Consider the following 27753-nt stretch of genomic DNA (forward strand, 5'->3'; position numbering starts at 1 on the left):
TTCACTTAATAAAAATCACTATGAAGAGGCTTAATAAATACACATACAATAATACAATGCAAAAAGAAGCCCAGTGAGATCTGACACTGGCAGCCCTCACTTCTCACTGTATTCAAGCAACTGGTGACCTACCACCGCTTTAACAGCTCAACTCTAAGCACACAGTGTCAGGATGAACACAGGCAGACACTACCCAGCAGCTGGTGTCACATCCTGCCCCTCCGTCCCTTCGCTGCAGCCGAGCTGGGCTGCTGTCTGCCGCTATCTGCACCCTCCGCCCAGCATGGGCCACAGGCTGGAGGCAAGCCTTGCTCTCCTCCCAGCACGGTGCTGCAGCAGAGCAGAGCCAGCGAGTACAAGTTCAGCGGGGGTCTCATTTTTATTACTGTCAGTTCAGTTTGCTGCAAACACTTTCTCATTCAGCTTAAAAAAATATTATGTAGTACAAAAAAGTGATTTACAAAACCATATAAGTAAAGCAGATTGCAAAAGATACCATACTTAAACACACCAGTTCAATGTTTTAGTTAATGTCCTGCAATGAATCCTCATTATCCCTATATTTAAAAAGCATGGTTCTTTTTAATGCTTGTTTTTACATTAACATTTCATTTTCTTTTTCTGTTCAATTGATACCACCTACACTTTCTGAGAACTTACAAAGGGGGAGAGGATTGCAAATAAAAACAAAAAACCACAATTCACACTAAAATACTGTTGTAATCATGGACCAAAAATGTATTAAAAAGATGAGTCCTAGAAATGTAAAGTGCTAAACAAAATTATGGCTCAAGCTTCTCTAGGAAATAGAAAACAGACTGGACTTCAATTCATGTTAAAATAAGGCTTATTGTCAGCATGAGAAATAAAATCCCCCACCTCTTTCCTCTAGTCAACTTGAAAATCAAGGACAACATCAAAGGTTTCATCAGAGGAAAGCAAAAGCTAGTTAAGGAAAGTCATGCAGAAGAAAGCCAGCAAAATCCCTCCAAAACCTAAAGCAACATAAGCCTGCCCACCCCGACCAAAAAAAAAAGGAAAAAAGTGGGAAGTCCTATAGCACATCATTCTTCTCTGAAACAATTCATCATTCTCTCTCTTAACCTGATTTTCTTCTCTGTTCCTAGACATAAACCAAGTTTCTTTTGTAAATACCTTATTTTCAGCATAACCAGAAGTTACTTCTCAGTTCTGTACCTCATAATTAGAATGGGATGCAAGAGATCTTCATGCCAATACTGAAGGAGCCCTAACAGGAACTCGGCCCAGGCTGTTAACTCCGTATTGTGCTGGGCAGCACATAGCCCCTCCTTTTGTTCAGCATTAACGTGGGGACCCCAAGCAGGAGGTTACTTCATTTGGTATAAGTGTATATTGACTACAGTACGTTCAAACTCCCACACACAGTCGTTCCAACACTAAAGCTGGAGCTCTCCGGCCCTCTGCATTGACAGATGAAGGAGTATGTGCTCCTGCAAAGCCTCTTTGAACCCTATCAGCATGTGGTTAGGAGCTTGGTACTGTCATCTCAGAACAGGCGGCTGAAATGTTAAGAACAAAGAAACCAATTATATGATCAATAGACATGTAGCAACCTGCTGTGCTTTTGGCACATCAGTACTCAAAATACTCTCCACTCCAAGAACTGAGGTTGTATGAGCACTAGGAAGTAAGGGTGAAAGCTCCTCCTGCGAGCACAGAGGCTTTTCACACCACCACCTGGCATTCCCAAAGACTGCTAAATACCAAAATACAGTCAGAGAGCGCGCAAAGTATTTGTAGGTATCAAACGTTCTGCAAAGAAGCTGCACCAGCTTTTGTGTTCAGACAATCTTCTCCTGGTTTTATTAAATGTGACTGAAAAACATGTAGCAATAGAAGGATGAACAACAGTGACACCTAAAAATGCTGCACAAAACCAAAGAGAAAGACAGAACTATTCAGTTCTACCTAATTCAGTTTGGTGAATCCCAGGGATGAAGTAAGTATGAAACAAATCATGAGAGCAACTTTGGGATTTAATATTCATTTTTTCCTGATCATATTTATACCATTATCACTGCTTAGAACGCATAGATTACTTTCCATACCTGATCATGGATAGAAATACTCAGAATGTGAATTCAGGAGAGGTAGTTACCTGTTTTGCCCATATTTTTATTAAATAATTCAGGCATTTGAGTTGACCTTGCACTTTTTCAGAATCAAAACCTGCTGCTCTTAAGAATAAGAAGGATATGCACCTTCTTTCTTATACAGGCAAAGTTAGTTCTAATTCATAATCACAGAGCTGATCCCATCACTGATAGCACAGGAGCGTGTGAGTTGAGCTTTAATTAAGAGATTGAACGAGACTGCCCCTTTCAGCCATAGGCAGTCAGGGAAAAAAGTCCATCGTTCACAGAGTCCGAGAGAGCCAGTCTTTTAAGGCTGCATCATTCAGAAGCGTTAGAATATTAGAGATCAAACAAAATGTGCGAAGTGACAGGAGCAGAGAGTATTATCACCTTCGCTGTAGCGTACAGAAAAAAGTAATTAGAAGCTACGGCTGATTCCTTTTTCTAAACCCACCGAGTAATTCCCACTACTGCTGGTACAGTGTAAAATAGCCAATTTTAGTTTAAACATAATGAAATCCTTATTTATAAGCTAACAAAGCTTAACCAAAGACAAGTGATAGGCGTGTGTTCATAATGCACCAAGCTGTCCTTAAAACTTAATACTGTATTTCCTGAAAAAACAAAGCCTAGTTTACAAACACCACATCTTTCTGTTTTATGATGGTGCTAATGAGTTTACTTTGTACTCTGCTGATGTGACAAGGTATGTACAAGGTTTGTAATTCCACACTGCCAGTATGGAAGACAAAGTTAATCTATTTTAAGAGTCAAGAAACAGAAGTAAAGGCTCAAGAACAATAGTTTCTCTTGACTACTGAAGTACGTGTCTCAGCATTCCACAAGTCTGTTAGGGTCCCTTATGAAAAAGCTTACTAACATGCTTTGATAAATTTTGACTTTTCACTATCAAGATAATCATTACACAGAATATAACCAGAATATACAGAAGCAGCTCTTCTTTCAGCATGAGGAGAGGGCAAAGACCCACTGTTCTACACGACGATTTATGAATTCCTACAGCAAAATTTAAGAACTGCTCACAAAACGGCACAGTTAAAAAAAGGGGAGGCAAAGAACGGTATTTTTCTTTTATTTGAAATATCTAAGCCTAGAATTTCCCAGAACATTGCTTGAGACTCCTCAAGGAAACTGGAGAACTCAGAAGAGAGTCTCAAAATGACTGTTCCCTGATGATTTTATACAGCTACTTAGCTGCTGCCAGCATTTAAAGAGTTAATTATTTACACAAACAAGGAAATAATTTCAATCATTAATTGCAGCTGTTTCATGCTCCTCCTTCCTAAAAATACTGAGCAACTGGTGCCTCCTCTGAGACAAAAAACCACACCCAACAACAAAACAGGAGAAAGAGATGACTGAAAGTGGTTACGGTACAAAAAGAGATGAACATGGGACCACCTTGTTTTATTTCAGAATTTTTGATTAGTGAAAACTGAGAAGTTACTGCACTCTGATTCAGAAAGCAAGCCAGCAGCTCCTGCAGATCCTGAGTTTCAGTAATTTCTACTAGGTAGCATTCTCTTAATTCCATAATTCAATACCTAATGTCAAACAAGGTCCAGGTTTCTATTTCAACACCCATCACGATTACAATTTTCAAATTTTGTTGTAAAACATGAGACACCTCAAAGGTAAACAAACAAAATCCTTCCAATGCAGCAGTCCAGAACAAATCCACACGCCATGCCGCTTGCACATAAAAAAACCACAACCCATTAAAAAACCAAAACCACACAGACGCAATCTAATCAAATTATGGGGTTTTTTTTCCTCCTTCCACTACAATTCACAGTAGTTCTGGTTCCTACCACTTGACTGGGCTTTGCCCTCGTGATTGTTCTGTCTTCACATAAGCATCATACAGTTCTCTCAAATGCAGCAACAGCTCCTCTAGGTTGTCTCCTGTCAATGCAGACAGTGCAATGACCCGGATATCTATCTGTTCTTTAAGGAGTGGCAGATTGATCCTGGACTGAGCAAGGTCAATCTTGTTCCCGATGACAACACAAGGCCTCTCAGACAATCCTTTTTTATATTGTTCCAGTTCGTACTTTAAGTCTTGCAGCTGAATCCACGGCTGAGACACAGAGAGATCCACCACATATAAGAGAAAGTGGCAGCGTTCAATATGCCTTAGGAAGGCCATCCCAAGGCCCCTGTTTTGATGAGCACCTTTTATTAGGCCAGGAATGTCAGCAACTACAACGAGAGAAATTCCACAGTGAATCCAACATATGCAACAACAACAACAAAAAAAAACACAAACCAAAAACCAAATCCAGTCTTTTACTGGCCAGTGCAAGTACTTTTAGAATGACACCTCAATGCACCAATATTAAAGCACACCTCACGTTAAGTTTGGCTGCTATTACCTTTTAAAACCCCTAAATTTAGATTATTCCAGTGGAGGCAAAATACAGAATGCTAGTTTGATATTAAGGGCACATATAAGTGAATGTGAAACGGGCTTTCAGTATTGTTTTGTTTGAAGTTCTTTAGAACTAGTAAGAATTCTACAGAACTGCTAACCTTACTTCTGCAAACCTTACTTCTGCAGCATTTCAAAGAATAACCCAGGTGATACAAACTGCTATCAAGGTACACACAATGTACTACAATTCTGACCTGCTACTTGTTCATAGTCTTGATAGTGGACAACGCCAACGTGGGGATTTAGGGTTGTGAATGGGTAGGCAGCCACTGCTGGCTTTGCCCTGCTGATTGCTCTCAAAAGCGATGATTTGCCAGCATTAGGAAAGCCAACCTGGAATACAAACACTCATTAAAGTCACAGTTCTAGTTTAATCCCATTATAAAAAAAAATCTGTAAGGTTTTGCAGATGTGGCAAGGTTCTTCCAGCATGAATATAATACTAATTTTGCATACTTAGTTCTGAAAAGCATCCTGGTTTCCCTTTTTTGTTTCTCCTAAACCCTATTTATATGTGTATTTACTCATAAACATTAGATCAAACATAGAAGGGTCCCCTTAACTTTCTTTTGTGCCATCTTAAGTATTTACTTTGTTCAAAGTCAAAAGAGTATATAACATAAGATTTCTTTTATCCTGAAATAATATTATGACACTTTGCCCTGCACTTCCCATTTTATGTATTTTCTAACTCTGATCTATTATTTTCCAGAAGAATTCAGAAATGGCTTTGTCCCCGATTCAGTTACATAGTTTGGCCTTCAAGTAACCAGAACGCCTACAAGTTTGGGATTTTCATAGTCTTGACATCAAAGAATTAAACTGAAACTTGGCCTTCTGGGGAGAAGGCAAGAATTTAAACAAACCTATCCCAGAAATGACGTTACTCCGGGATACCCTACAGCTGACATATGATAGCTACATAGATGGTCAATAATCCCCTGATGAAAGTAGATCTAATCCTAAATTCTCCTATTCGCTGATGTCAGACACTCTGAATTCTTGTCAGAGGAAGTAAAGTACAGAACAGATTCATCTCAGGTTTCCAAATGAGTGTCAAAAATGTGAGAAGTGGACCAGAGTGTCCAGCTGGTCAGAGAATTAAGTGTATTGATCCACCAATGCCAACTCTTTTCTCAGTCTCTAAATAAATTCACCAAATTCTGCTACACCAGACAGTTATTCTGCAGTTGTTGAACTACAGCAAGAACTCTTTGCAGCAAAGCATAATTTTAACAGCTTTACCAGCTGGTGTTAAAACATTTCCATACTTAAAAATGAAAACAGCTTAATCCCTAAGTTTACTTAGCATTCATGTCTAAACAGTATTTTCATTTCAAAGGATGCTAAACCTGGAACTAACAAAGTCAAATGTTTAATATCTGTAGAAAGAGAAATACAGGGATGAAATAGATGATTTGAACTTTATCAATTTTCTTTTTCAAAAAAAACCCCCAAGAAAACAGAAACTAATTTAGAAGACCTCTTCACACTTTATTGTTCATGTGCAGAATCAAAAGACAAAAGACTGCTGTACATCATCAGTGAGTCTGTTACTGATGAATCCTGCATATCGCTTTTCTATATATAGTGTTGATTTTAGCAACAGTAGGATGACATCAAGTAGCAAGAGAGCGACAGCTCTGCAAATCACTTTGGACACCCTTCTACCAAGTAACAGCAAGAAAGCATTGAGTTGCATCTCTAAACAAGCAAGCCAAAAGGCTAAGAAAAACGTAATCAAACATTATTTCTTCAGTCACTCAAGTGTCATCCTGCAATGATAAGGAAGTTTAAGAATCACAGCAACACTCACCAATCCTGCATGAGCTGTTGTCTTCAGTTCCAAATGGAGGACCCTTTCCTGACCTGGCTCTCCTGGAGTAAATAACGTTGGAGCTCGGTTTTCATTGGAAAGAAAAAAGCGATTACCTTTCCCTCCAGCTCCTCCATAAGCTGCAACATACTCTTCACCATGTTGAGAAAGGTCTGCCACAACTTTCCCATCCTCCTTAACCACTGTACCTAGAGGGACCTTAAAGCAAAAAGAGATGCAAGCATTACACTGATACTCAAAGTCTGCAGCAGAGCTGTCTTCAGCAGACCCTTTACCGCCTTTCAGATTTGTTGAAAATCATTCCTCCACGCTGGGGAACCCAAAAAGAGAAAGGTACTTCATGAGGCTCACTTTCTGAACCCAAACAGCACTGTCAGACATTTACACTTCATTAAAATGTACTATAACCCTCTTTCTCTTTTATTCAAAGAAGCCAAAGCACAGTAGCGAGCTAAGAAACATATTGCAGGTGTGAACCAAAACAGGCACGTTGAAGACAAAAAAAAAATATGAAAGAAAAAAAGTCTGCTCCTATTTAAGTAGTTCTGCATTATAATTGCTCTAGGCATATGACCCCTAGAAGTAAAGCAAATCAGAACCATATTTGGTTTGGCCAGATGTACCTTCCAAAGAAGTCTAATTTTCATGAACAATTTAAAGCAGCGGGATCTGCCTGTGTCCCCGCCAGCCCTATCTCAGCAGAGACAGCACACAAGGCTCCCTGAAAAAGCACACATGAGATTTTCTCACAATAAGGTCATCCAGCTTGAAAATCAGCAGTGTTAACACAAAGCTAACACACTAGCATGCAACCTTAATTTACTTACTTTAATATACACATATGCACCATTAGCTCCGTAACAGTTTTTGCTTCCTCCTTTCTCTCCATGAAAACCCTCATAGAAGGGGAGGACTGAAGAAAGTGATTTCATTTGCTGGTCAGCTGTAAAGCAAAAATACACATATTTTAAACACACTGTTTTAGTAGAAGAGGCACAGAAGAGCAACCTCTTGACTGTCCTTTCCCTTTCTGAATGCATATCCTATTTACTGTCTCAACAATAACATATCAGGGAAGACTAATATTAATGTAAGTTATGATGAAGTTTAACTGCCTTTACTTACCTGCTTAGGTTTATTAACTATGCACTTTATTAACTGGTCATTCCAAAATCAACCATTACAACATACTCTGGAAAATTCGCTTGCTAGATTAACAGATTTTGCAGCAGGGTGGTAGCAGAAGCAGCTTTACCCATCTTAATGAGTAAAATCTGATCAGATCCCAGCCTTATCATAACATAGTCAGGCACGAGCCACTAAAATGTCTGCAAAATACCTTTATTTTCAAAATTATTTCTAAGGCTGTCAGTGTTATTTGTGTCACTGTTACCACAGCTCAGGGCAAAGCTTAAAAAGCAAAGACATCTTACACAGAAATAACCATTTTAACATTTTTGACATTTACATTTACCATTTCCTACCACACATGTAGAGGTTTTTTTGCTGGAGGGGTGGGGTGTTAAGCGATAAAACACAAAACAAACCACATTTAGTGAGTTTTACCTTTCAAAATGATGTGACCGCCATCACCTCCATTTCCACCACTAGGACCTCCAAATATCTTTCTGGGTTCACTATAAAAAGAACAACCCCCTTCTCCTCCTCGTCCTCCAACCACACGCACTTTCCGGTGATCCACGAAATAGCGTGTCTGTAACAAGGATGGGGTTTGTATCCTTTAAGTACAGTTTATCAGAGTCATTTTCCAAGAAGTTGACTGTTGTGCAAAACTTAGTAATATGCAGACCTGCTACTCCTAGTCATGATGAGTTCCATTCAACAGTAAAAAAAAAAATTATCAGAACTCTGCTGTCATTCACAGATCAACTAAATACAGTATACTAAGTATAACAATAAAGAACAATAGTTCTCAAAAGTCTTTTTCAGAACCCTCTTAAAAGTACATGCCTGAGGCTATGCTGATATAACCTAATGCAGCAGCTCAGATACGAAAAGTACAAAATTCACATTAGGGAACTAGTAACAGGAAAAGTATCCTTTTAATACAGTTGTATAATGCTGACAGGTAGCTCAAGAGAGCTATCACACTATAAAGGAAAACCACTCAGTAATTGTGTCCCTACTCATGAAAACAAAAATTAAAAACAAAAAAAATATATATACACATAAGCTTTTCACTTCTTTAAATTGAACTGAAATTTAAAAAAAGGACATAGTGCATGTTCGGGAGGGATATTCTCATACCACTTCACACTTCCTATACCAGGTGAGGAAATTAAGGCAAACTTCAATCTTCTAACAATTCAGAAAAGTATTAAAGACAAAGAATATAAAGTATTTGTAAACAGAATAAGCAGAGGAAATCTTAATATATGCCACAACCGGTTGCTCAGGGGCTAAAAAAATACAGTGTAAAGAGAATTCCAGATCTCAGCTCTATTTCTGACATTAACTTAATATTCAACTTCTAGCAAACTAAGTATGCTGCATTGTTTCAGCTTTTCTGTCAGCAAAATAGGTTTGATAATTTTTACCTATCTCCAGGAAGTGGGCTGAAATCCCCAAGGTAAAATATTAGAGAAGTAAATTCATACAGGCAGGTGAAATTCTTTATTTATCGGGATGAAAAGAGATAGCATGGCCTTGATTGCGGTAACATTCAAATTCTGTCAATTACTAAGAGACTTCATAATGAGAATGAGCAATAAGGGTCACTTTAATTAACAGCCCAGACGGTATGTGAGGGGGAAAAAGTCTTATTAGTATTATGATAACAAGATAATAAACTGAAAACCCCTGACTTGGTAATTAAAGTCATACTATAACCAGTGATTTCTTTAAAAGCCTGTTTTAGAAAAGTATTTGGCACCACCTCACGGAGAGACAGGAAAGTATTGCTTTAAACGGGAAGTGATTTATTGATCTTTAGAAAATAAGATTTTCTATAGACGTTTAACTAGAAAATGAATAGTAAGAAAAAGTTCTAGAACGTGGCACGTTCTCTGACATAAAAAGCTCTTTGTTTGGCAGTTGACTACTATGCAAGACTATAAAAACAGTGAGAAACAAAACAGTATTTTAGCTTTAAAGCTATGTAAGACTTCTGCTTTCTCGTCTTTCTGCCCGAGCGGTCCTGAGGCTGAAGTAACACCGTTACTACAATCCTTCTGAACACCCATGCTGTCACGGGGCAGATTTATTTCCTCACTATTCAGCAAGTTTACTAAATTTACAAAAATATTTCCTCACATCAAAAGTGTATCTTTGATCACTGTGAGGAGAAAACGGCAAGGAGCAGGTGAGCTGTTTTCTGACGCGTGGCTGGGAGGTGTCCACCCAGCAACGTAACTGCACTGCACACCAGCAGCTGATTTACTTCAGGTCTTACCAGTTTCCTTTCCGAAATGACTCTTTTTTGCCTCAGCCGCCTGTTCTGTGACCACCTCACGCAGGTTGTGGAGAAAGACGGCTGCCAGCTCCCCGCCGGCAGCCGCACCGGGCTGAGGAAGAGGAGGGCCAACCTCCACGGGGGCCGGCCGCCCAGCCCAGCCCAGCCCCGCGGCAACATGACGCTGGCCGCCGCCGCGTCGGCCCGGTCGCCCAGTCCGGGCCAGCCCCGGGACAACATGGCGCCGGCCGCCGCCGGGACAGCCCTGCCGGAGCGCAGCCGCGGCCCGGCCCGCCCCGCGCACGCGCAGTTGCGCCGCTGTGGAGAAAGCGCGGGAAGGTGCCTCCCGCCCTCCCCGGCAGTTCCTCTCCTCAGCCCGCGGCCTCCCCTCGCACACCGGCGGCCGCTCCAGGGAGGGCGTCGAGCCTGGGCAAAGGCCCGTGCTATTTGTGCCCCAGCCTAGAATCTCCCGGACGGAGCTCGCTCCCGTGAGGGTTAAGTTGCCCCGTGAAAGAGCGGCCCTGCGCATCCCAGGGGCCGAGCAGTGCGGGGAGGCGGCGGGAAGCCTGGGAGCCCCGGTTTTGGGGTCTCTTCCCCTCAGGGGCGCGCTGGGCGTCCTGCCCGCTTCGGTCTTAACGGCACTACAAGTCGCTGTCCGCGCCAGCGAGCCTGGAGGGGGCTGAAAGAACCCACGCGTGGGGCTGGCGGGCTGGCCTGGGGCCCTCCGGGGTGTCTGCCCCACGTCCCCTGCTCCGCGGCATCTGTGAGGTGAGCTGCTAACCATGTACATCTGCTCTGCGCACACAGAGCGTTTGGTCGTTGAGTATCAAATAATTTGAAAGCTGGGACAAGCTTTTGTCATTTATAATTACCTATGAAGCGTATCGGAGAAGCAGGGGAGAAGGTACATCAAAAGAATCTCCCTTTGTCTGTTGTTTCCATTCAAAAGTCTGTGTCGTAAGAAAAGTACCACCAACTTCATTTTCAGATAATATTTAACCTAAACAATTTTCAAGCATTCTGTATTACAAAACAGAAAATGATACAATTAATGGAAGAAGTCAAAATGCTGGCATCACTTTGTTTCCACATTAATACATAAAAATGGACAACACATTAAATAAACATTTTGTTATTAACAATTAGAAATATTAACACCAAAAATCATGTATAAATTAGGAAATAAATGTACAAACTATTTCCAAAGTGCTCTTTCAAATACATTATATACACAACATTCAAGAAGTTCTTAATGTAAGACATTTCAGATTGATGTAATGTTGCTTTTTCATTTGAAGTGTTGTTCATATTCTCTCAAAAGTATTTCAGCACTTTCAAAAACCACATAAAAGGTGTACTTCCAAGCTGGCAAAGAGCAATATTGCATTCTTCTGGCTACCTGTAATATTAATATATTGTAAAGAAAACAACCTTACCTCCTTTCTGTTCCTTGCTATTTGAGAGTACTTGTTTGTATGAAAACACCAGCAGGAAAGATAAAAGAAATGAGGACTGACTAAAAAAATGTCTTCTATTTTATCAGTAATTAAAATTATTAATGTAGCAAGGGCAGTGCTTGGACAACAATTAATAGTAAACTCTTTAGTTGACCAGTTAAAGACTTTCCTCTACAGGAAAAAAAGTAATGAATTGAGAGATCTTTTATTTTCCTTGTGGTCTTGGTTTTTCAAAATATAAAGTACTAGAACTCAAAATCCCATAAATACACCAGTTCAGACAAAGGAGGAAATCCTACAGAGGGTGTATTTACTCTAGATTGTAAATTTGCAGTTAATCTTGTATTAAAAAATGCTCACGGAGTATAGTCATCCTAGCCTTTTGCCTCAGAGAAGTTCAGACGTGGTATTTCATTCAGCACTTACATAAGCACTTTATAAGTGCTTTTTTTCAACACTTTATAAGAACATATAAAACTGAGTAAAAGTGACTTACATTGTTCATACTGGCTTTTACATACCACTAGCTTTTATTTCTAAATTCTCCCTCTATAGGCATTCTCTCACTGGTTGACCCCATTAATAGTTCCCCTCTCTATATGCATAATATTGTTTTACAATTAAAGCTGAATTTAGTTGCTTATCTGCAATAAAGATGGATTTTTTTTCTTTTACTTCTGAACTATTTCTGTCAAGCTACAAGAGAAAAATAAAAGTGATGGTGAGCTGTACGAACAACAGACCAAAACATTTGACAATATTTACGGTTACAGTGCTGGAAAATCTGAGCAAGGCCAACGGACGAATCAGAAATAAAGAAGGATGCCAGCCACCTGCTTGTGAAATTTGGCATGAAAATGTATATGCGAGTTATAAAATTTGGAGTAGTGTATTTAAGACTGGAGTTTTGCCAGATGTTTTTCTCAGCTAAGCACAATATGAAGCAATATTGACTTCTAGTAGGCTGACACTGCAGACCTCAGAGCTCCCTCCTATTTTTCTTTCCACGACAGAAATACCTTCGTTTACATGGGTATATAAAAGGTGCCTCTAGTGATTAACATTTCCATGAATATAGGTTTTGATCTTCTTTCTGTACCTTTTACAACAGAAATGTGCACTTACGCAGATTACTGAATTACAATACTTGGGTAGGTAGGTATTACAGAAGTTGCAGTTAATTTTATTTTTATTATATAGCATAGAACTGTCTTCACATAAGGAATGTATCCATCCCCTTATTCTTAAGAAGTAAAGAGCCATGGATTTCAGAGGCTGGCAGGTGATCTTCAATGCATTCAGTTAAAAAAAGATCAATAACCTACCACAGGATACCTCCCTGGACTGAGACATGACTGAATGGCTTTGTATTGAGCCAGACTGCAGAATAACCTGGCTGTTTTCCAGAACGGGGCACAACTGCGATCAAATGATCCTAAAGCTATTTAGAAACATCAAGAATGGGGCGAGGGGGGGTAAATGAAAAACTTCTGCATTGTATCAACATACAGTACTATACACAGCACCAAATATCAAACCATTAAAGCATTGTCTTGTTACCAGTAGTGCACTGCTTCATATCCAGCATGAAATGAACACTGTTCACATACAGACGCTGCTTTGTGCTAAGGGGTAACCAACATATTACAATTAATCAAAACTGCCTGTACATCCAGTTCAAAAGATGGAGATACTATTGAAATGAATCGGACACAGGATCGTATTCTTTTATTGCTGGTAATTTCCATATTGTCCCTATAAAAAAGAGAAAAATGTTGGAGAATAATATATCAGAGGTTTACAAACAGTAAGTTAGACAATTTCTTTTGCTCTATGAACTTTGAAAGACCCACTGAAGTGTCACCAATGTGCCTGTACCAAATTATCAGACAGATTTATATGCGGAGCTAACAGTTTTGTCATAGCAAAAGATTTAGACAATTTACCTGCTCATAGCCGTAAGGCCTCTGTTGCTGAGCGGATGGGCCTGTCTGAGAAGCTCTGTAACTTCCATATTGCTGCCCCTGCCCCTGTTGGTAGCTGGAATACTGTGAAGAGGCTCCTTGTGCAGGACCTGAGAAGACAGTGAAATCCCTTACTAAGGCTTCATTTGCTAGGGGGAGTTCTTACGGCTAACATAATGTAAAACATGATGGTAACAAAGTAAGCTCTGCGAGTATGAACTTTGTGAGTAAATTTTGCTAGACATCCCCTCTAGCTTTGTACCAGAAAGTGTTAATACTAATAATGCTCTAGTTGCAGCAGCATAAACTTCAGTTCAGGTTTTAAACTTTGCTTTGATATGCTTTTAAGAGATCTGCCTCTCTGAAATCTGTATTGGCACAGCCCAATTACTATCTATATGCAAGCTACCTGGCCTTTATTTTAGTAACAATTGCACGTTTAACTTCTATTTAATCTTGCTGTGCCACTGTAAGCACTGCTGACCAGGCAGAACCTAAGAAATCTCTTGCACATAGAGATACTTTTAAAAAACATGTAAATCAAACACACAACTGCATGCGGATATTGACTTCCTTTTATTTGGGACTGTATATTCTGTGTATAGACTGCTATGTGCACTTTTTAGCATTATGGGTGGATTTTTATGAAGAAGAACCTTTAAAAAGAGCAGGCCAGATTTTAACATTGTAAACTGAATTTTGGATTTAATTTCACAGAATATGTCTGGTTTGAGTAGTCCAAACTATCTACTTGTACTGCAGAGTTAAGTGTTAATAATTTAATTCATTTTTTAGGCTTGTAGGTTCTATTTCACGAGATCTTACATTTCTAAAATGGATTTGCTGTTTATATTAAACTCAGATTCCTTTGATGGCAGCAGGGAGATGTGCCACTGGTGACCTGAACGGTTCGAAAGCCCTGTGCCAGTGTTAGCTCCGTGTTCAAAGCATTTCCACTTTTTTCCTTTTGCCTCCATCCCTCACCAAGGAATAAACCCCTATGATGCTGCAAGAAATCTAGGTGAGGGCGTAGTGATTCTCTGGACTGTTGATGTTATTTTTTTCATGTCAGTTATTAACTGTGTAGGAGGCCTGAGAATCCTGGCAGTCACCTCCTGCCGACACTTACCAGGAAGTCAATGTGAAGCAAAAGTGTATTTTCTAACTTTCTTTCAAAAGAGAGAGGGCTGCAGGACGTTAACAGTATGGAATGCGGTGCCATACTAATGTCTGTTTCTTCCCAGAATCCCTTTCCATGCTAAGCTCTTTGGCTAGTTTTGGCATGTGGATGTCCAAGGTTAATCAAGGAAGTAATCTACAGCATATTTTAGCTTAGGAATGGAGGCATCAGGATGAAGTATTGCAAATGCTTGACTGGTCAGTAACAGTTTTCTTACCGTATCCTTGCTGTTGTCCTGGGTAACTTTGTTGGTTTGGGTATTGCTGCTGGGAATATGTTTGCTGTTGTGCAGCTCCCTGTTGGTATCCTGCCTGCTGCTGGCTGTACTGAGAATTTCCTAGAGGGAAGAATGGAAATAGTTTGGTTATAGATGAGGCAGGTATTTCACTGCACATGTGAATCGTAAGGAAAACAAAGGCGTAAGGAGCCTTGGTCTGGAACTCATAGACAAGTACTTTTTTCAGAAACAGATGATTGCATTTTGCCAATCAGGATGTTTATTTCTTCAGTGATTTTTAATTCATGTGAACAGGAGGAAATTGTTTATTTATACACATCACTAAACAAACAAACAAGCAACCTGTTCCCCAAAGGATTTTTTTTACCCCCTAAGTGTTTCAGGATTAAAGCACAGAGTCACAAAGATAAGGGTGCCAGGGTAAATAGCCACTTTCTCAAGAAGCCCTCCTGCTGTATTTCCTTCTAGATAATGATGTTCATTCATATAGCCCAGAAAGACCACTTATCTAGTTGTTACTGGTATTTTTTGAAACACCTATGATGGAAATTCCATTTGCAGTATCCTGAAACAATAAAATGAACAGAGACTATACAGATGATGACATTGCTTTCCCTAAATGCTACTTCACTGTATCGTAATTAAGTTAATATTTTGCAGTTAATATAGAGTTCAGATATCTTAATAGTATTACTGAATTTACTGATGTTTTTAGTGGTAGAATTGTAAACTCAGAGTATTGATGATTTTCAAAGATTAGTTTCATTTAACCCATTGTTTTTCACAATTTGTAAGGTGAATTAAGTAAGATTAAAAAAAAGTTGATCCTGGAATTAACCAGTAGGCTTTCTTACTTTAGAGAAATTTCCATTTACAGCTGCCAATTTTTTCCGGCCCTGAACCACATTTCTAACTGCAGTTTACCTTTGTCAGCATAACCTTTTACTTTAATGCAATCATTGCTATTTGCATTATATAAAATGTTTGTTAAACAGTTTTGTAAGAGTGAAGGATACTTTCTCTTACTGCAAAAAAAGTTCAGTATCCATAGCTCTAATTCCACCTGGCTCAGCTACAACCAAGAATCATTTTTCTAATGACTATGAGGCTACGCACAAGTTGTTAGTGATGCCCCAAGGCTGCACAGCATGACTGCCTCACAATACAGTTCCTGACACGACACACAGTCTGATACAGTCTTGGTATAAAAAATGCTATACATAGCTTCATTCTATCTCCTGGACACTCCTTAAGTAGTAGCTAAGTAGCAGTTAGTGATGCAGAAACTGCAAGTCATATTTTACATTTTCATAAGCATTTCATTAGTATTTTAGGGCATTAGAGCTTTGGTTTACAAAGATTGCCAATATATTTTCCTACCTCCTTCATAATAGTGTTGTGTAGAGTCGTCAAATGACCTGTCATAGCTCTGCTCAGTATAGGATGACTGCTGATAGGCATAATCACCATGTCCTACAAGGAATTGCAAAGATTTATCAGGTAATTGTTAATGTAACTAGAGATATGTTGTTGAATGATATATTATGAAGCTGCTTATGCAGAAAGATGAGGCTAAGAGGAAATACAGACCACTTAGACAGGAAGTCAAATACATGGCAAGGAAAGTCACACCTATGGGTGAATCTCTTGCATTTACTAATCCAAACTTGGCTTTGTGCCCTTTTTGAAGCAGTTTGGTGGATAGCAGGATGCACTGATGCGTCTGTTTGTGTACCAGGCTCCCGTGCCCTGGGATTAGAATTTTCTAGCATTTAAATTGGAAATGAATTGTGATGGGTTTGCCATGTCCTTGGATGGGGCAGTCAGGGTGGTCTACACGTTATCAGTATTACAGTGACTACAGCTCAGAGGAAATACCATCTGGATAGTATTGCTGATTCATAGGTTCTGATGAGCCTTGTCCATGACTGTACTGTTCACTGTAATATTCTTCCTGACCCATGTACTGCTGTGAGGAACCTGCAAGGCAAAGACAAGAGAGAGCAAACTGAGCCCCTGGACTCCTAAGGGATGGGTTTTTCTTAACTATTTTTTTTACGAAAACAGTGTTTACATCTGGACAAGTAAACAAGCTATGTATGTTGAGAGCAGTTTCAAAGATGTCCTGCTCACTAGAAAAAGGAAATAAATTTGTATTCTCAGAAGAAGCTGGCTGAAATTGAAATTATACAACTATCAGTAACATGTCGTAAAACCACTCACTTCTGTGGCAATACCAAAAGTAATGGCTAAATTTCATCTACTAATCTGAGTTATTAGAAAGCACAGGAATGTATTCCATGCTCAAGAACACAGTCAGAATTAAATATATTTTAATTAATGTATTAATTTGTTTCTCAGCAAAATTCAATTTCTGGTAGAATCCATCTCGCAGCTTTATTACCTCTCAGAACTTCTTCCGGAGAGGTCTTAGAGCATGGTAGTTATCCTCTGGTGTTTTCCTTTCCTTGGCCTAATTTTTTGTACTAATTGCTGGCAAACTATGTCTTCTTGCAGAAATGTGTTCCTTGTTAACTGTGCCATGTTACGTCTGATCCAATACCATTTGAAAGAACTGAAAAGATTCCCAGTGGCTTGAGTGAGCTGTATATCAAATTGTTCCTCTTTTCTTCAGAGATATATGATCCCTTTTAGACAGAATTATGTTTTTAAACATAAATAAAAACTGAAATAATAGATAAATCTTGAAAATTGATTAAAGTTCATCTGATTGTCATGATACTTCCACCATTCGAGATACCCTGTGTTCCCGGATGGGATTCCCTGTTCATACATGTGCTTTGGAAATTTTATTGACTTACCTACCCCACAGAACAGACGGAATATCATCAGTCTAATAATAATCATATCAATACTCTAACAATAGATGTTACCTTGCTGTGAAGCTCTGTAAGGGCCCATTGGTCGCTGACCCATCATGCTGTTGCCTTGGTTGCTCTGACTCATCATGGCAATGGAGGACTGCCCCTGGTAATGCTGGCTCCCTCCTTGTGCTGAGTTGTAATGTGACGTTGCTGCTTGCTGGTGCATCATGGAGACTACAATGTACATGGAAAATACTGTTTTCTAAAAGGATGTGACAGGTCTCTCCCTAGTCTCTTCGGAAGCAAGTTAAAACCTTCAACTAACATGCATCCTGATAATTCTGTGAATTTTCCACAGGGGGAGATGTTTTCCTACTGCATGTATTTAACTCTTCTGCACTGTAATCCAGAAAGGATGTTATTACATGGTCAGTTCTTGCCATTTGCTTCAGTCGGATATTTAAAAATACATCTAGCCTTGATTATTGTTACTTTATTTAAAAGCATGTGATCATTATTACAGTAGGATTAAAGAAAGAAAGAACTGATGCTTGTTCCTCTCTGCCTCCTGACTAATTCATTGCTCCATTTCTTTTCTAATCAACCCTTTCTTCTACTTCCTTCTGACTATATACCTGATAATTACACAGTTTAAATAAACTGACATTCTAGGATTTATTTGATCCCTAAATTTCATCATGATGGAAAGAATTCTTAAGCACTGGACATCCCATTCAATACTCAGTAGCAAACATTTTTAAAAATTAAGAGATTAATTCTGAGTTGTCTGCTAGTTTCTCTATGCCCAGCAAGCAGTGTGAAGTATCAATAAAATAACAAAAATGGGGTAGTAATGTACAAATGGTAAATGTGTAATAGTCTTTGGCAGGCTCCTTCAGCTAGGATAAAGGTGCTTCTCAGATCCCTCCCACGGTTGCGGGATTTGCTGCCAGGTAGTGCTGCTGCACTTTTAGCTAACCCTCTCTTCCCCAACTCAGTGCTAACCATAGCAAGTCGGTGTAAGTCAAAGCAAGTCTGAAACTGGTCTGACTTACACTGGTGCCTGGCACCTTGAAATTCAGAGATGTCTTAAAGCTGTCTTTTCCTCTTGTATGTTTGTCTCTGTCTACAGAAAATATTTACAGAACAAATTCATGTGTGGTAAACCTCTGAGGTCACTGAAAAGTCAAGCTGGCCCAGAAGGAGGAAGAGAGAGTTTACCTGGATTAGACTGCATGTTGATGTTTGTTCGAGAGACATAATTGCCTATTGACCCCTGGCCTTGCATTGGCACATTCTGAGATGCAGGCACTGTATGGCTATAACCAGGCCCAGTTCCATGACTGCTGACAGTCATACTCAGAGAGGTCGTGGGCATAGTGTTCTGGCCTGACTGCTGCATAGACACGTGATTAGGACCTAGAAAAATTAAAGAGAGCAACAAGAAAATCTGTGCTATTATTGGCAACGTACAGTGAGCATTAAAGCCCTCGCGGCCTTTCTAAAATACCTTATGATAAAGCAAAACAAAACAAAAAAAGTCTTCATTATTAAAATTCCCTGTTATCTACAGACAAATTAAAACTGCCTACTGCACAGTTAGAGTGATCCTCCTCTTCCTGGCAGCCAAATCCAGGCTGTACAGAATTGCAGACAGGAAGAACAAAACCAGCAGCAATGCCCTACAAGCAGTTCCTCACAGGCAGCAGAATTAACAAATGCCAGTAATTTCAGATACTTCAGAAAATATATGGACTCTGGAAACATCCCAGCCTTCTGAAATTTGTCCTGTCCTTCCTGCTGCCCTGCTGTTGACTCCTCTTCCCCCTTCACACAGATGGTGACAATGGGAAGATACAGTAGTGGCTGAGAAACTCTTTGCACATTGGTGCATCCGTCTGGTTCCTCTACAGCCAACTAACCTTAGCTGGGGCTTATCAAGCACCGAGGGACCCTCTCCTCAGAGGACAAGCCTGTTTCTTCCTTTCCTGAAGTTTGACTGAAAGTACCTCAGACTTTTGGAGACAAATTTTCCAAATTATCATCATACTCCCTGTTGTTACGGTACTCCCTTGCCAACATCACCGAATGTAATCATCAGACTGCTCCAATTATCTCCTGGGTTTGTATCATCCCGCTTACCTGGCAGTATGCTTATTTTTTAAAAATCTGTTGCTGTTGGGTAACTAAAATTAGGGAGAATCTAGTTCTTAATTTTTGTTGTTTGTTGCTGTAAATACTTTTATGAATGAGTTTTGGAAAGTTCTTTTCATTGTGTATTGTTACTATCTAAACTGTGATAGTGTGTATTGTTGTCTATCTAAATCCAGCTGTATTGTTGTCAGTCTAAATTAATTTAGGTAGAATGGAAGACATGCAAAATCCCCAGAACAGACAGAATTATGTTGTAGTGTTTAGATAACGATATTTTAATTCACAGTTATTATCTACAGCCTCTGAAAAATGTGTCTAATTCTCTTAGTACAAACCTCATTAATTACTCTTAATGGTATTTATAGACATCAACATGAGAAAATTTGCTGTAGATTATTATGTTTTCCTTTGATGGAGAGATGCAAGCACCATTTTTAGGAAGAGATAAAGAGAACCAGCTCTACTGAAATCAGTGGAGCCAGGTCAATATATGGCTACAGAGATCTAGCCCTGTGTTTTGCTTCAGTTTCTGTATGTTTTGTAAAGCTGATGCTTCAACTTGTGCAACACAAGGCCAAATGGTGCTTGAATGGAGCTAGCAGTCGCTTTGAGTGAGGGATGGAGTGAAGCAAGTGTCGGTAAACCTCATCCTATTCGCATGGAAAAACTTAAGAGAATCTTGGCCTTCTTTAAAGAAAAAAAAAAAAAGGTTTGGCTAATTTGCAAGGGAAAATATGCAAGCAGGACCAAAAGTGTTTAAATAAAAACACTAAAACAATAAGATCAATATAAAGCACTGAACCTCTTTCATACTCTCATGAATCTAAGGCAGTTGGGTTTTTCTTTGAAAGGCCTCGTTCATGATTTCTGAACAGTTAAAATTCTCGGTTGGGCCCGATTCTGTTGGAAGGCAGCTGAGTTTCACTGGTTGGTTTACTGAACCTAGTGCGTTTGCCTGCAGGGCTGCGGCATGAAGAATCACTTGTGGATGGTGGATTACTTGAAATCTCAGTGGGTTGTTTTTTAGCTTGTCCCCACCAACAGAATTATCACTACAATTGATCTACTTGCCACTATGCAGTCACCATGGATGTAGGGAATTACCTAGTCCCTCCAGTCTTCAGGACTGCCAGCCTGGTTCTTTCAATCAGCACTAAATTACTGTGAAGAACTGGAGGGTGGAGGGCAAATAAAAAAAGCCAGCAACAATAACAGTGAAAATGTAGATTCTTAGTAACACAAAACAATGTTTTGACTGACTTATAATACTTATACTAGGTGATAAATATTTCAAAAAGAACGACCAGATAAATTTAGTAAGTTCACTTTACAAGCTGTAACTGTTTAAAGCAGGTACATCATCCATTAATTTAAAAGGTACTATCAGCTTGACCACAAATGGATTTTTAAGAAGTCAAAAGTAATTTCATGGCTTGCATCTGCTCTTGAGTCCCCCTGCCAAGGCCTATGATTTTACAGTCAGATATTTCTGTTTATAGAAACCGTTTTCTCTCTCTGTTACTCTGGGAAAGACCCACAGAAACAAGAACTGACTAAATAACTATGAACTACAAAATAAACAAACAGATCATTCATACTATAAAATGCACAGAATAAAAAAAAAATTGTCTTTCAATTAGTTTCTTTTAGTTGCATGAACAAAACCAAATAGACAAAGTGTATTATCTTATTCATATGAAATGTCTGTGCAAACTCTTTGGCTATGTAGTACAATCTCTGCAGGCTTCTGTAGAGGACGAAGACTGATGTAACACCAAATTATTTTTAAGAAGGCATGTACCCTGGAAGTTCTTTGCAATCTAAAGGCTCGGTTGTACAGTTAGTCATGCAAAGAGTTCCACTTTACCCTGGCCAACACCAGCACTTTCAAGAGAAAAATACCACAATATAAAATTTTTCTTACGAAAAACTTGGATGCATCTTTACTTGGTGATTTTCATTACGCATTTTTTAAAAAATGTTTTTAATTTCCCCTATAGAAATACTAAGCAGATCGGAGTCCTTGCAGAAGCCAACATCATTCCTGACTGTAGCCATTTTGTGATGATTTCAGCATGTGCCTGAAATCCCCATATGCCTGAAAGGTGAGTTAGGAGAGGTCTTTTACAGCTCTGTAAGTATATTCTGCATTAATGATTTTGTTGCCAAGCAACAGCAAAGCAGCACAAAGGGGACCAAAGCTCACCATTGCTAATCTGACTCTGCATGAGGGAGGAAGGAGGAAGGCCCGTCCCAATTGCATCGCTGAGATTGCTCTGTGAATGGAGAGATTGGTTGGATGCACTCTGAGTCATTGCTCCTGGGCCCAAGTTTATGTTTTGCGTTGGTGGCTGCAAATAACAAGGAGGAGAAGCAAATTTTTGGTTAGGTTTTTAATTAGAAAAATAATAACCCCCAAATTAGCCTATGACTAAAAACTGCCTCAACTAAATATGTGCTTCCTTCACTTTTGGGGCTTGCTTGCGTAAACCTTTCTTCATTAGACTACCGTGTGTGAATGTCATTCAGCACGATACAGAGACGCCGGCAGGCAGCACAGCGAAGATCTTAAAATTGTGCTTATAATAGAGTCTGGCTTCAGTGCCCATTCTTCTGTACTGACATGAATTTCATATTGTGCTGCTCAGAACATAACTGCTGAGGGGATATGCGTTAGCAAAGACGATACAGAAGTGTGTTGACAAATTGACCTTTGTCAAGCGTAAAGCTATGCTGTAGTTTGTCTTATGTGTGATACCTCCGAAATCAATCCATTTAGCAAGAATAACACAATCTTTAAAGACAAACCAATGCCCAAACGCTGAATTAGATTTTTGATATAAAAGAGTGGCATTTTTTTCACGAGTAAAGAATACAGTAAGAATAAAGAATAATGAATCAGCAACAAATGGAGCTCAGATCTGTACTGCTGCACCATTTACAGTATACAGAACCTGAGCTACCGAGAGAGATTAATACAAATGTCCCAAAGAATGTGTTTTAAACACAGTAAAAGTAACTTTTGATTTGTTTAGTGGTCTACTTGACCACTTCAAAACTTTTAGCTGGAAAAAAAACTAAAAAATGGTTTATTGACAGTGATCAGTAATGGAATCAAAGAACATTCCCCTCTGGCATAGAAAATGTATCTGATGGTAGCACTGGTACTTACAGCAGGAAGCAAGGACTGCATATTCTGGTTAGAATCTGCTATTGTTGCCAAGTAAACCAGGTTTCTGTGCAAGATTTGTTGGTATCTACAGAATAAGGAGTAAAGCTTATTTGGAAAGGGTTAACAGTACAGAAAAATCCAAACCTTTATCTTTGGGTTTTCTTCTATTTACAAAAGATTAGTTAAATTACATTAGCCCACTTTTCATCTGTCATAATAAATAGCAATAGCAATGACCTGTCATGCTTTTCATCAAGGATCAGTGTGTTCAATACCTCTTTTACAAATGGCTAAACTTGACTTCTTTAGCAAAGGTATCCTTTTTAGACCTTTTTTTTGAAAGTACACCTTTCTGCATTTGGCCCCATAACTTGACCTTTCATGGGGCAGACTGGCTATTTCTCCTGACTTAGATTTAACCCATAAAGTTTATAAATGCCTTTTGCTTTCAAGACTAGTAAGAGTAAGCAGTGACACAAACTGGTATGTCTACATGCGTATGGTTTTAGCCATAGACAACCACACTGCTGATCCTTAACATTTAATTACTTTATGATGAAAATGTGTTAACTTTGTACCTGATTCTACTTGTATTTAATGAATCTGCATAGAACATGTGGTCCATTAACCATAATAGTTTATAATTATTGTAAATAAATGATCTGTTAGAAATATTGTAAATACTCAAATACTTTGGTAAAAAAATCTGTTCCAAGAACAATATACATGTCTTAATACCAGCGAATCTAAAAAAACCATAGTCCAAGTATTTTCTCAGTGATCAGAGATACATAGTACTGTTCTTGAGAAAAAGTACACCCAAATTTCTAACATACTCCAAAACTCATAATACTCACTGAGTACATTCTGCAGTTTTCCCCTTGCTCTGATAATCCATAATACATTGTATTAGGTGGTGATTTTCATCTAGCATCTGCATAAAAGAAATATGATCAAAACCCGTTACTATGAGAAATGTATTAAAGTCCTGTGTTTTTGTGATACTCCACATTCACCCTTCTGGGCAGTGGATGGTGTTTTGTGCAGTTTTGTTGCCTTGGGATATTACAAAGTACTTACACATGTCTTTACTGAGACACAGGATCGTCCTTTTCAAATCATTCATTTATGAACAGTTATCTTTAAAGGAGTTAGTTGAAACACCCAATACAAGAATTATTAGACTTACCTTTTTTGCTCCTTAAATGGCAGAGGGATTTTTATGCTGAAGAAGGAAAACACTTTCTCTATGAAATACCTCTGCCTCATTCTAAAATATCACCCAACCCTTTCCAAAACTTCAGATTTTACTAACATGCCTACTTCCAAGTAAGAAACATCCTTGCAAACAATTTAAACCTACCAGTTTTCCCACACAGGACTAGTGTGTGCAGGCTTCTGAACTTGATGAAGTATAGAATCTGCATCACTGGGTCTACTGAACCCACATTTAAGAGAACTACATCCCAATATGTTCTTTGTGGTAGTTCAGTTCTAACACAGGGAGAACTTAAAATGAAAACATAAGAGTAATTACATATCAACTAATTTATGTGTATCAGTGGCTGCTTGCTTAGCTTCATTCAGTAGATTCCACGGGCTGACTTGTTCCAAGAAGATCAGAGCTGCTGGACAAAATGACCACTGACTTTTATTTAATGAACCTGTAATACAATTAAAAGCTTAAAATATCCTTTGATGTGTTTTAAAATTTCAAATACAATAGTTTGTCTCTTTCCCCCAGCTTTCTTGTGAATGCGGCAAGCTTTCTGCAAGTGAATGAACAGAAAAATAACAGTATTTACAAATTTAGATTTGCTTCTGGCAAAAACTCACTACACAATATTTGTGGGTACCGCTGCTATTAAGTGCGTGCAAGATTGGGCCTTTGAACCACTGTGTCATCAGGATAGAAGAACTCTTGAGGAAAGAATAGCATGTTTTCATATGAGTTAAATGTGAATTAATCCGTGCAGGTATCTGTTCTGATCAGAACAACTTCTTGACCCATTCAGATGCAAAGGCCCAGATTATAGGAAAATGAGCAGAAGCGTCTTTTTGATGCACGTGCAATCTAGCCAGTTCCTCCCTTAGAGGACTCAGCCTGTCCTGCTTCTAGCTTGTAATTTGCAAGTTGGTCTTAACTTTGCCAGACACCCTCATCCACGAAGGCTCCAAGTGCTGGAACCTGCACTGATCCCCCGTGGCTCAAGTCAGCGCGGGTGTGGGGAGCAGCGGCGCTGCTGTGGCCTGCCACGGCGGGTCGGCCGGCTGCTCTCTCGGATGCTGACAGGGAACGGCAGAACTGTGTCAGTCAGGAATCCATGTTCCTCCTGCATGCGTGCCCGTGCTCACATGGCAACCCGGGTGCAGCATGTAATTTTAAGAGAAAATACTCCTGCCTGATTCACAGTGCAGCTCTTTGTTTCATGCTCTCATCGTCATACAGAATTTTCACCTGTGTCAGTGGAAATTCTGTGTATAGAATTAGCAAAGAATATAAACCTGTCCTTTTCAGCTTCCACAACAGGTATTGCTGACATTTTCACATTCAGTTAAGATACGTATTCAACAGCAGGAGTCCAATCAACATTACAGATATCTTCTCCAGAAAAAGGCTATGTTTCTACAATTAGCTGAAGAACATTTTGCTTACTGAAAAAGGAATCGGGAATAGCTCTTTTCCCAACTTACTAGAAGAGAACTGAGTTCTGATCTTCATTACACAGAAGAAATTGAAGTTTGCTGCCCTGCAAATGTGATTTGATGAACTGTTTTAAAGCACCACCATCGCTGCTCTACTGCCAAAAGCTCCAACTTCCTCCATGTGAAATCTATTTTAGGAGTAGTTGGTGCTGGAACAATAACAGCTTTGAAAGACTATCAAAATGGAGTTAATAAATAAAAGTAAGCAGCTTATATATCACAAATGCAAATAAGAATAATATTTTTCAATGAAATTGGTATGTGTTCTAAAAAGCTCACTTTAATGAGGATTTTGTGAGTTCGTAGCCCAGCACCTGCTCCTTCTCCCCCTGCCCCGTTTCCATACTTGACTATAAAGCCCATCCAGTTACTGTGCCTGCAAGTCTCTTCCTCAGCATCACCGCTGGTCAAAAAGAAAATCTCTGCCAACAGCCCAACATGGATGAACGGTCCTGAAGTAACATGCCAGAAAATGTACCTGAGATGGGAAATGTTCTTACACATCATTTGTAAAGAAATAACATTTTGAAGCTTCCATAAAGTTTATGAATATGCAAAAGAGGAAAGAGGTTGAAAATCAAACCGAAGACGCTTTGGCCATCCTTTGTGGCTACAGTCATGGTTTTAAGTACAAACTGATTTATGAAATTCTGAACTAATTCCACGCAATCTGGAGGTTAGAGAAAACCTCATCCACTGAGTCTGAAACATTTTAGTATTTAAAATTAATCGGTTCACAATACCACATGTGCTGCAAGAGCTACACAAAATGGGATTAGTTGCCAAATAGTCTCCTAAGATTCAAGTCATCTCTTCAGTCGGCTCTTGTGGCAGTTTGTTCTGCCTTAACCTCTGTTCTGTCCCAGTCTTCCTCTGACGTTTTTTTCCTTAGAAGTCATAAATTGGCAGCAGATAATGGTTTGGCTGCAAAAGCCGCTGATGATCGGTTAATTGCTGTGCTAGCAATGGCACCTCCTCACTGGCCACTACTTAGGGGTGGACCACACAGCACAGACACACCTCGCCTCCACCGCACTACACAACTCCGCATAAACTAAACACCTACGCAGTGGGGAACACGCAAAAAACGTGGTAGAAGTACAAATGACAAGTAGCGGTCAACGTAAAAGCATGCATGTTCTTTATTGACATTTCCAGCCTCTCCCTTGCTGAAGGGGGAAGGGGTGTCGGGCGTGTGGGCACAGTCCCTGCTGTCAATCCTGCGAAACAGGCAACAATAACTTCCCAACTGGGAGCCCTCTGCTTTGGCCTCCGCGTGAGACCCATACGGAGATCTCCTCTCCAGAGAAAATCCTGCAAAATCTTTGTTTGTCATTAAACATCAATAAGCACATCACAAATAGTAATAGTATACGAAAAATCCCAGTGATTGGTGCTCCCTCTGTCTTCTGAGAGATTAAAATTCTGCATCCAAATACAAAACAAAACCCTCGCAAATTCAGTATTTTATTTTTGCGGTTGTTTTTTTTGGGGGGGGGGGGGGGCAGAAGCTGACATACCATGAGAAACGAATCATATATTTGCAGATTTTATTGCCATTTCCATTGTATCACTGGCAGCTTTTTTCCCCTCTGCGAGCAGCAGGGATAACGTGCTATCCCAATTTTATTCCCTAGGTCCTTCTCTCGCTCTCTCTTCGCAGTGATCTGAACACCTTTGCTTTGTTCCACCTCCTCCTCCTCCTCCTTCCCCCACCTCTCTCTCCAGCTGTCCATCTCCGCAGCCCTCGCAAATTCACTCGTTTTCCTGATCGCCCTAGAAATAAGCCTCCTTCCTCAGCTACAGGAGCATGGACGGAATAAATGTCTAAAATTGTCTGTAGAAAAGCATGCTTTTTTACCTTCTGGATAGTTTGCTGGGTGACCTCCCCTTTGCCTCTTGGGCGAGCAGAAGCAAAGGCAACCGACATGGTGGGTTTTTTTTACGGGTCTATAATATATCGGTTCCAGGCTCTAATAATATTGTTATTATCTGGCCGCTATTGCCGTGCAAAGATTCTCCGCAGTGCATGGGGAGGGGAGCCGGCGCAGATGGTACGATCTGCGCCCCGCAAAGAGCCACGGGCACCGCACCACCGGCCGGCACGCACCGCCCTCGCCCCGCCGCCCGCGCCGGCGGCTCCGGGCGGGGGGGGCGGCGGAGGGGATTCGGGGAGGGGGCGGGAGGCGGCCGCCGCCGCCCCGCCGCCGCCTCCCCGCCCGCCGCACATGGTGCG

At 39.9% G+C, this 27753-nt stretch overlaps 2 protein-coding genes across 2 annotated transcripts; both read right to left on the reverse strand.

Moving 5' to 3' along the window:
• Positions 1-1815: 1815 nt before the first annotated feature.
• MTG2 (mitochondrial ribosome associated GTPase 2) lies at positions 1816-10062 on the reverse strand. Its single transcript, XM_074888233.1, has 6 exons — positions 9822-10062; positions 7976-8123; positions 7237-7352; positions 6389-6607; positions 4767-4905; positions 1816-4340 (listed from the first exon to the last, which is right to left on the reverse strand). The coding sequence occupies exons 1-6, from the start codon at positions 10059-10061 to the stop codon at positions 3946-3948; spliced, it is 1257 nt and encodes a 418-aa protein (XP_074744334.1). The 5' UTR covers position 10062; the 3' UTR covers positions 1816-3945.
• A 608-nt stretch (positions 10063-10670) lies between these two features.
• On the reverse strand, positions 10671-27624 carry SS18L1 (SS18L1 subunit of BAF chromatin remodeling complex). The gene is made up of 11 exons (XM_074887976.1): positions 27379-27624; positions 23669-23745; positions 22812-22896; positions 21846-21990; positions 18707-18904; positions 17555-17719; positions 16539-16640; positions 16041-16133; positions 14640-14759; positions 13225-13352; positions 10671-13033 (listed from the first exon to the last, which is right to left on the reverse strand). Exons 1-11 carry the CDS (start codon positions 27445-27447, stop codon positions 13007-13009), a joined length of 1209 nt encoding a protein of 402 aa, XP_074744077.1. The 5' UTR covers positions 27448-27624; the 3' UTR covers positions 10671-13006.
• Between the last annotated feature and the right edge of the window lie 129 nt (positions 27625-27753).

This window comes from Strix uralensis, chromosome 18, assembly GCF_047716275.1.
Source record: "Strix uralensis isolate ZFMK-TIS-50842 chromosome 18, bStrUra1, whole genome shotgun sequence".
NCBI classification, from domain to species: Eukaryota; Metazoa; Chordata; class Aves; order Strigiformes; family Strigidae; genus Strix; species Strix uralensis.